This window comes from Saccopteryx bilineata, chromosome 1 (assembly GCF_036850765.1).
Source record: "Saccopteryx bilineata isolate mSacBil1 chromosome 1, mSacBil1_pri_phased_curated, whole genome shotgun sequence".
NCBI classification, from domain to species: Eukaryota; Metazoa; Chordata; class Mammalia; order Chiroptera; family Emballonuridae; genus Saccopteryx; species Saccopteryx bilineata.
In genome coordinates, this window is record NC_089490.1 from 299,746,409 (window position 1) to 299,757,054 (window position 10,646).

Here is a 10,646-nt window from a genome sequence, read left to right on the forward strand (position 1 = left end):
TAGGTGGTGTGGAGCCTTCATGCCCAGTCTGGGAGCACCTCCCTCCCAACACATCCATGTATTCACCAACCTGGAAGTTCCAAACCTTTTGTTTTTTTATAGGGGTTTCAGTAAGAAGGCATGGTTGATTACATCATTGGCCATTGGTTGGTGGGGTCCGTCTCCAGTCCCTCTCCCTCCCTGGAGGGACAGATTACTTAGCAAATTTTACCAAAATGTAATCATTTTGGGAGACACTTATAAATCCTAAACTCTGATGTCCATCCAGTATGATTTGTTGCAAAGCAACCCATATTATGTTTTGGGGTTTTTTTTTGGTGCAAAGCCCTTTCACATTACTATCCCATTAAAATTTTTTTCAACTGCAGTTGACATACAATATTTAAATGTTTTAGTTGTTCATTAGACATTTATATATACCTTACAAAGTGATCGCCCTAAGTCTAGAACCACCTGACACCATCATAGTTATTACAGTATTATTGACTACATTCCCTGTGCTGTATTTACATCTCAGACACTGTTTTTATAACTGGTAATTTTGTCACTATTGCATTTTATCTTTATATTCATGTGAGCAGGAGCTGGTATTATAATCTCTGTCCTACAGATAAAACCAGATGAGATTTAGTGACTATAGTTACCTGTTTGGTTTATGTCTGACAACAGTCCTGCATTTTTTTATCTTAGTCTAATGTTCTTCCCTGGCCCGTATGGCTTTATGATGATGGCCTGTTGTGCCTCCTTAGGGAGATAAGCACAAGAACTTAAAAGATTTAACTAAATCCTTATAGTTTTGGAAATTCTTGTGGGTGGTGGAAGGTTAGCATAAGGCAAGTACTGCAGCCTTCCTCCTCTTGAGGGGTTGCTTTGTCGAAATCAGCCTTGGCTATAGGGGAGGTTATGGTTTCTGTCCTTTAGAAAGGGGGGGAATCTAATCGGGGCGCTGCTATCTCTTCCAGAGCTCCTGATAAGGATGAGCAGTCCTAGCCAACTAATTGTTCTTTCTTTTTTTTTTTTTTTAGTGAGAGGAGGGGAGATAGACTCCCACATGCACCCCAACCAGGACCCACCCGGGAACCCCATCTGGGGCTGATGCTCAAAGCAACTGAGCTGTTCTCAGTTCCTGAGGCCTATGTTCAGATCAAACGACCTATCCTCAGTGGCTGGGGCTGAAGCTCTAACCATTCGAGCCACTGGCTGTGGGAGGGGAAGGGTGAGGGAGAGAAAGAGAGAGAGAAGAGGGAGGTGGAGGGGAAGAAAAGTAGATGGTCACTTCTCATGTATGCCTTGACTGGGGATTGAATTCGGGATGTCCACGTGCCAGGCTGACACTATCCACTTAGCCAACTGGCCAGGGCTAGCAACTCAGTTTTCATAATGAAAAGGAGTTGGGACCAACAGCATACAACAACAATGCTTTTAAAAACCTGCCTTGGGGGGAAATGAATCAATTTAACCAAATCTTTTCCAGAAATGGGCCACTTGTGAAAGATATTTTAATAACTGAATTCTGAATCTCTTTACAATTTAGGTTCAGGATTATCTACTTGGGTTTGAAATTAAACCTGGGAGGTTGTGGGTGGGAGAAGGATATCAAAAATAAATTAAGCCTATTAAGAGGACTTGAAGATCTTTCCTTATGTGTTCCCTCAGAGTCCTAAAACAGGCTGGTTTAGAGTCTAGGCCCACTATGAGGAAGCTGTGGAAGTGGAGACCATCAAGGAATGGATGGTTCTAAAGATGAGATTGTTATGACAGAGTTATTCATGTTGTTTTGGGGTGAAAAATTGGACTTGCCTGATTTATCTAAAACAATTATTACCGTAACTGTTGACTCTGCTCTCATTTGAAGGGAATTCTTTATAATCAAATGAATCTAGAACCCATCGCTTGAATGGTTTGAGCAAAGTTGCCCCCAGTTGCCGAGGATGGCTCCATGGCCTCGCCTCAGGTGCTAATATAGCTTGGTTGCTGAGCAACACAGCAGCGACCACAGATGGGCAGAGCATCACCCCCTAGTGGACTTGCCAGGTGGATCCTGGTTGGGGTGCATGTGGGAGTCTGTCTCTCTGCCTCCCTGCCTCCCACTTAATAATACCAATAATAAAAAAACCCATTGCAGATCAAGCAAGAGCACGCTATGAATTAAAATTAATGATTGACAAAAGCTGGTGCTTTTAGGGAGAACTTATGGAGCAGGGTGAAGGCCGTGATCCCTTCAGAGTCTTTGGTAGAGAACCCTTCGGAGCTTGCATTTCAGGATCACAGTGCTGGTCTCCTTGAGGAGCCAGCAGAGAGCTGTCATCTGTCTGATTGACATTTATGTATCTCTTCCAGGAACAGGACCAGAAGGCAGGATCATCAAGAAGGACATTGACTCCTTTGTGCCTACTAAAGCTGCTCCTGTGAGTCACACTGGCTCTTTTCTCCATTTGTTCCCTGCAGAGTGCTTTGTCCAGCTTGACAGACCTTTTCACACCTTAGTTGTGAATGAAATTGCTTAACCAGAACTCTAGTTTTTTTTTTATTTTTTAGACTGACAGGGAGAGAGATGAGAAGCAACTCGTAGTTGTGGCACCTTAGCTGTTCATTGATTGCTTTCTCATATCTGCCTTGACTGGGAGGCTCCAGCCGAGCCAGTGACCCCTTGTTCAAACCAGTGACCTTTGGGCTCAAGCCAGGGTGACGCTGCTCTCAAGCTGGTGAGCTCATGCTCAAGCTGGTGATCTTGGGGTTTTGAACCTGGGTCCTCAACATCCCAGGTCAACGCTATTCACTGCGCTACAACCAATCAGGCCAGAACTGTGTTTTCTTTATATAATGTCACTGGCTAGCAGTATATAGAGAGGAATGTGATGTCATTCCTCTGTGAAAGCAGAGATGATACACTGCATTGACATGGGTTCCAATAGTGATACTAAATTTTTTTTCTGACATATCCTCTCCTTCAGGACCTATTTTTAAAATAATGCTTGCAAGTTGGTTAATTAGGGTTTGAGATTTATGTGGTTATTTCTACAGTGACTAAATTCACATAACCAACTTCCATGTGATTGGTTAAGGTGCTAAGATAGCTAAAAGTGAGCAAAATAATTTAGTTACTTAGATGTTTGCTGTAAAGTGAAAGATTTACTAATATTTTTTTCTTCATACTTCAGGAAAATGACTTCTTTATATTTCTCTCTTAGTCCTGTCAATTTAAGAATGCTTGATTGCTTTTCTTTTTTATTTTTCTCATGCCTAAATTTTATTCTGGAATGTAAAGCTCTTTTTAAGTATAGTTGATGTATATTGTATTAGTTTCAGGTGTACAATATACTGAGATTTAACCTTACATACCTTACAAAGTGATCAACACGAAAAGTCCACTCTCCATCTGTCACTGTGCAAAGTTATTGTGATATTGACTTAGTTTCCGATGAGATGTTTTACATCCCTGTGAATTAAGTCACAAGTATAAGTTTGTACCTCTTAATCTAGGGATCGGGAACCTTTTTGGCTTAGAGAGCCATAAATGCCACATATTTTAAAATGTAATTCTGTGAGAGCCATTCAACAACCCGTGTATGTTATGCATTATCCAATAAAAATTTGGTGTTGTCCCAGAGGACAGCTGTGATTGGCTCCAGCCACCCGGAACCGTGAACATGAGCAATAGGAAATGAATGGATTGTAATACATGAGAATGTTTTATATATTTTTTTTCTTTTTCTTTTTCTTTTTTTTTACTGTCTTAAGCTGGAAACGGGGAGAGACAGTCAGACAGACTCCTGCATGCGCCCGACCAGGATCCACCTGGCACGCCCACCAGGGGCGTCGCTCTGCCGCCTGGAGCAGAGGCCAAGGAGCCATCCCCAGCGCCCAGGCCATCTTTGCTCCAATGGAGCCCTGGCTGCTGGAGGGGAAGAGAGAGACAGAGAGGAAGGGGGGGGTGGAGAAGCAAATGGACGCCTCCCCTATGCGCCCTGGCCAGTAATCGAACCCGAGTCCCCCGCACACCAGGCTGACGCTCTACCGCTGAGCTAACCGGCCAGGGCCTAGAATGTTTTATATTTTTAACATTATTTCTTTTTTATTAAAGATTTGTCTGCGAGCCAGATGCAGCCATCAAAAGAGCCACATCTGGTTTGCGAGCCATAGGTTCCTGACCCGTCTTAATCCCTTTCACATTTCTGTCTATACCTCAACTAATCAACCTTCTAAAAACCATTAATTTTTCTGTATCTATGAATCTGTTCATTTGTTTCATTTCTTTAGATTCCGCACATAAGTGAAATGATACAGTGTTTGTCCTTCTTTGACTTATTCCACTTAGTACGTACCCTCTAGGTCTGTCCACACTGTCACAAATGGCAAGGTTTAATTATTTTTCATGGCTGAGTAATGTTCCAGTTTGTGTGTCCACCTCTTTATCCATTCATCTATTGACAAACACCTAGGTTGCTTCCATATCTTGGCCATTGTGAATAATGCAGCAGTGAATATAGGGGTGCATATATCTTTTCAAATAAGTGTTTTATTTTCTTTAGATAAGTACCCAGAAACGGAATTGCTGGGTCCTTTTTTGTCTCTTGTTATAGCCTTTGTTTTAAAGTCTATTTTGTCTGGTACAAATATTGCTATCCCAGCTTCTTTTTTTTTTTTTCTTTTTTTTTTTTTTTTTTTTTTTAATTTTTTATTTATTTTTACAGAGGCAGAGATAGACAGGGACAGACAGACAGGAACGGAGAGAGATGAGAAGCATCAATCATCAGTTTCTTGTTGTGCGTTGCGACTTCTTAGTTGTTCATTGATTGCTTTCTCACATGTGCCTTGACCGCGGGCCTTCAGCAGACCGAGTAACCCCCTGCTGGAGCCAGCGACCTTGGGTCCAAGCTGGTGAGCTCTTTGCTCAAGCCATATGAGCCCGCGCTCAAGCTGGCCACCTCGGGGTCTCGAACCTGGGTCCTTCCGCATCCCAGTCCGACGCTCTATCCACTGCGCCACCACCTGGTCAGGCTTTTTTTTTCTTTTTTATGAAATATTTTTCCCATCCTTTTACTTTCAGTCTGGGTGTGTTTTTCAATCTGGAGTCTCATGTAGGCAGCATATGTAAAGGTCTTGTTTTTTTATCCATTCAGTCACCCTATGTTTCTCTGTTTACTGAGCCAACTGGCCAGGGCTGACCTAGGTGCTTTTCAAACTGCTGTCTCTGTCCTAGGATTCAGAAAGAACACAACCTGGGTTTTTTACAGTCCATTGGCTCTCCTACACATAAGCCCCACTAGTTTTCTTTAAATTTAATTTAGAAAATTAAATTTGGCTCTGGCCTGTTGACTCAGTGGATAGAGTAGCAGCCTGGCATATGTTCATCCTGGATTCAATTTCTGGTCAGGATACACAGGAGAAGCAACCATCTTTTCTCCCCCCTCTCCTCCTTCTCTCTTCCCCTCCATTGGTTCAAGCAGGCCTGGTGCTGAGGATAGCTTGGTTGGTCTGAGCATTGACCTCAGGTGCTAAAAATAGCTCAGTTGATTTGAGCATCAGCCCTAGAGGGGTGGCTGGGTGATTTCAGTCGGGGCGCATGCAGGAGTATGCCTCACTATTTCCCTTCCTCTCACTTAAAAAAAGAAAAAAGAAAATTAAATTTAATTGGGTGATATTGATTAATGAGTATACAGTTGTCCCTCGCTATATCACGGTTCACTTTTTGTGGTCTCAGTGTATCATGGATTTTTAAATTGTATATATCTAATTTTGTATCTCGGATTTTTCGCTATATTGTGGGATTTTGCATTATATAGGTATTTTTACATATTTTAATTATTTTGCAGTAAAATAAGCAAAATAAGTATGGGAAAGGTTAATAACAGTGTGGGAAAGGTTTATAAGAGTGTGGGCAGGGTTTATAAAGCCTTAAAATATATATAAATATAATAAATATAAGGTTGCTATTTCGCGGATTTTCACCTATCATGGGGGGTTCTGGTACCTAACCCCTGTGATAGACGAGGAACCACTGTATAGGTTTCAGGTTAACATTACAGCATTTGAACTGTTGATTATATTGTGTGCCCATCACCCAAACTCAAATCATTTTCCGTCACCATATACAGTATTTATCCCTCTTTACTCCCTACCTTCCTACCCCACACTGGTTTTCAAAGCCAGGTGTTATGGGTGCTCCTCTTCCTGGTGCAGATCTCCCAGGCTAGGGCTCAGACCCCTCACTCTCCAGAGATTACCTCTACAGTTGTGATATCCCTCCCACTTGTGAATCACCGCATGGGGAGTATGGGGTAGGGCAGGTCCTGACTCGACCCCTCCTACCCATTTCAGTGTGGTTTTTTCTTTATGTCCATAGTTGTAGAAAATCTGTTCTGCTAGTAGTCAGATTGTTCTCAGAGATAGCTGTTTTATATGTATGTAGTTGTGGTTTTGGTGTCAATGAGAGGAGGTGAGCTCAGGATCTTCCTGCTTCCTCATCTTGAACTTGAAGCCAGGACCCTTGCTCTTGAATGCCAATTTAGCTTGTCCATGAAATGTCGTTCCTCCTGGATGGTGCACAGACCCCGCAGGAAATGTATCTTGGGATGGGATTGCCAAGTCACTCTTAATTGCTTTTTTTGAAGATAACTTTTCAAAAAAATTATTTTGACTAATCATTTAAACATACCCTGGCTCAAAGAGCAGTAACACTTAAAACATGATTACAGAATTCTAAAAGTAAAAGTTAAAAACAAAACTCTTACAAGTACGTCCAAATCTGTTTCCTTTTTGCTCCCTTGGTATAGAAATAGCTGTTTTTCTGTAAGCCTTTTAATTTTATTTTGTCATCTGTACAACAGTCACTAGTAGTTTCTAATTGTTTATGCTAAGGTTGAGCCACAGTGACTAAGAGCTTTTTTACCTTTCCATAGGCTCCAGCAGCTGCTGTGCCACCGCCAGGTCCAGGAGTGACACCAGTTCCTACGGGTATCTTCACAGATGTCCCAATCAGCAACATTCGCCGAGTAAGAATGTTACCGTAAATCTGGAAGTAAAATGGTTGGGGACATCTATATTGCATCCGTAGTTAGAAACAGACTTAGTTGGGAGTCTTAGGGGATTAGCTTCAGAGATGTTTGGTGTGACTAGTTAAACCATTGGGGATGAACAAATGCTGTGCTCTGATGAAGGGCTGTTAGAGGACAGGTGAGGTGCAGCCCTCCATCCTCCACGTGTGATGATGCTGCCTTGGGGGTAGGTGTTACCCGGGAGCAGGGATTGGGCAGCTAGAACCCTGACTCAGGTCAAGTCGCAGCTGAATACAAGATAAAATACTGTTGAATCTCTTCGATTTCAGGTTATTGCACAGCGGTTAATGCAATCTAAGCAAACCATACCTCATTATTACCTTTCTGTTGACGTCAACATGGGAGAAGTTTTGTTGGTACGGAAAGAACTTAATAAGGTAAAAGGCCTGGAAATACCAACTCCATTAATTATAAAAATCTTGATTTTTTTTCCCACTAACTATTGACATTTTTGCCCGCATTTTTTGTAACAGTATGTGAGTTGATCACGGGTATGGGTCTCATTGTAATTTTAACTAGCAAAGGCTATCCTGGAGACTTTCCATTTTTCTAACCTTTAATTAAAGCCCTTTTTTGTTTTTTAGTGAAAGAGGGAGAGACAGATAAGCGAGAGATGAGAAGCATCAACTTGTTGTTGCAGCATTTTAGTTGTTCATTGATTGCTTCTCATATGTGCCTTGACCAGGGGACTTCATCTGAGCCAGTGACCCCTTTCTCAAGCGAGTGACCTTGGGCTCAAGCCAGCGACTATGGGGTCATGTCTATTATCCCACGCTAAAGCTGGCGACCCTACAGTCAAGTTGCTGAGCCTGCACTTAAGCCAGCAACCTTGGGTTTTGAACGTGGGTTCTCAGCATCCCAGACCCACGCTTTACTGTGCCACCACCTGGTCAGGCCAAAACCCATCATTTAAAATTGGCTTTGCTATGGGTCAGTTTTAGCCTCGCAGAGTTACTGGTTTTGTGAGGCTACCTGAGGGTTTTGATAGGTAAACAGTATATTACTTTGTGTTTTTAGCTAAGTAGCAAAAACTTTCATAGTGTTTAGCATAAGGCACTTTTGGGAACACACATAAAGCATAGCTCTTCTCTGTGATTTAATCTTATTGAAACTATGCGTGTGAAAAAAAGAGGCAATTAAAATATTTTTTTTCAATTGATAGTGAGGGAGACAGAAAGAGAGAAGCATCAACTCCTTGTTCCACTTAGTTGTTCCATTTAGTTGTGCATCATTGATTGCTGCTTCTACATGCCCTGACTGGGGGTTGAACCCGCAGCCTTGGTGCACTAGGATGACAGTATCCATTGAGCTACCCAGCCAGGAACAAGGCAGTTTTTATTAAAGTAAAAGTATTTATTTGTGTATTAGTCTCTTTGTGGTAATACTCCTCATCTGGTAAGTTAAGTGTTACAGGAGTTCAGAGAATGTGGAGACCAGTGCAGATAGTTGGGGAATTCAGAATGGTGCAGGAAACTTGGTTGACCTATGGAGAATAGAAAGCATTTGTATTGGCAGAAAAGTTACAGTTCATCCTTACAGTGGTATATCAAAAAGGGATAAGTGCAGCATTTGTAGGAGATACTTTACCCTTTCCAGAGTGGACATACTTGTTGGTTTAGGAAACACCTTGATTTAGCAGAAGAATTTTGACTTGATGAATTAAACATTAAGTAAAAGTGACATGATGATAGCAATATCTTAAGAAAAATTAGTCTCATAGAAATACTGGCATATCTTAATGGTAGAGCTATTTTTGCATGTCATATAAGCTTGAAGTGATTGATGGTGATAAGGATCTGGATTAGGGGTTTTTATTAAGAATGGTGTAGGAGCTTGCCCAGACAATGGCACAGTGGATAGAGCATCGGACTGGAATGCGGAGGACCCAGGTTCAAAACCCCGAGGTCGCAGGCTTGAATGCGGGCTCATCTGGCTTGAGCGTGGGCTCACCAGCTTGAGTGCAGGGTTGTTGGCTTAAGATCATAGACTTGATTCCATGGTCGCTGGCTTGAGCTCAGAGGTGAACAAGGGGTCACTTGCTCTGCTGTGAAGCCCCCACCCCCATCAAGGCACATATGAGAAAGCAGTCAATGAACAAGTAAGGTGCCGCAGCAAAGAATTTATGCTTCTCATCTCTCTTCCTTCCTGTCTGTCCCTGTCTGTCCCTCTCTCCGTCTCTTTCTCTGTCTATAAAAAAAAAAGAATGGTGTAGGAGCCTGATCTGTGGTGGCGCAGTGGATAAAGCATTGACTTGGAATGCTGAGGTCGCTGGCTTGAGTGAGGGATCATAAATGTGACCCCATGGTCATTGGCTTTAGCCCACAGGTCGCTGGCTTGAGCAAGGGATCACTGGCTCAGCTGGAATACCTGGTCAAGTCTCATACAAGAAAGCAATCAATGAACAACTAAGGTGCCACAATTATGAGCTGGTGTTTCTCATCTCTCTCTCTTCCTGTCTATCCTCGTCTTTGCCTCTCACTATAAAAAAAAAAGAGAAAAAAACATTTGATATTGATTCTTCTTTTAATGTTTGGTGTAATTTACCAGCAAAGCCACCTAGGTCTAGGCTTTCCTGTGGGGGTAGATCTTTATCGCTTCACTTTCTTTAGTAATTATAGATCTGTTCAGAAGTTCTGTTCCTTTTTTATTTTGTTTTGGTAGTATATATCTTTCTAGGAATTTGTCCATTTACCTAGGTTATCTAATTTGTTGGCATATGGTTGTTCATAGTATTACCTATACTCCTATTTATTTCTGTATGTTAGGTAGTAATGTCCCCTATTTTTGTCAATCTACCTTTGTTGTTTTGTCAGTCTTTTTAAAGAACTTTTGCTTTTGAGGTAAATGGACCTTAAGCAGTGCTTAGCAGAAAACTTACAGCTATAAATGCATACGTTACAAAAGATGAAAGAACCAAGTTTTGATTTCATTTCATCCTTTTCACTTCAGGACATTTGTATATTCTCCCTCATTCTCTTTTTTAAGATTATATAGTTTCAGTATTTGGGAAGAGAATTTAAGAAACTACAATGGTTTCTTGTCTTTGCAGATGTTAGAAGGGAAAAGCAAAATTTCTGTTAATGACTTCCTCATAAAAGCTTCAGCTTTGGCCTGTTTGAAAGTTCCTGAAGCAAATTCTTCTTGGCTGGACACAGTTATAAGACAGTGAGTATAATGCTGTGGGGAAAATGTTTGAAAATAACATAAAACTATTTATGAGACAGTGCTAAATTTACTTGGTAAAGATGACAAATTCTTTGTATGATTTCAGGAAAGGAAATATGTATATAGATATCTACAGTTAAGTTGGTAATGACTTTTACAAAGTTGATATGGTTTTTGTTTACCAGTTAGTTCTGCTAAACTTTGTAGGGGGGCAAATTTTAAAGCAAACCAAACTCTTTATTATATGATGGTGGCACGCGACTAGCATGGTGCTCAGGTTCTTTTGTTAGGACCACCTTATGAGTTAGGTGTTTCACTTCCATTTTTAGATGAAGAAACAAAGGCTTAGGGGGTAACTGTCCTGGAGTTACATGCTAGTGAGTGGCAGGACTCTGGCTCCAGGCCTAGGTTTTTCTGACATGT

At 41.5% G+C, this 10,646-nt stretch overlaps 1 protein-coding gene across 2 annotated transcripts in view; it reads left to right on the plus strand.

The window, feature by feature from the left end:
• DLAT (dihydrolipoamide S-acetyltransferase) overlaps positions 1-10,646 on the plus strand; it is a 32,963-nt gene that overhangs the window by 13,489 nt on the left and 8,828 nt on the right. For both annotated transcript variants that reach the window (XM_066244671.1, XM_066244681.1), the window contains exons 8-11: positions 2,341-2,408; positions 6,903-6,995; positions 7,328-7,435; positions 10,108-10,223. In XM_066244671.1, the coding sequence (XP_066100768.1) occupies positions 2,341-2,408; positions 6,903-6,995; positions 7,328-7,435; positions 10,108-10,223 (385 nt within the window). The remainder of the gene's footprint in view (positions 1-2,340; positions 2,409-6,902; positions 6,996-7,327; positions 7,436-10,107; positions 10,224-10,646) is intronic.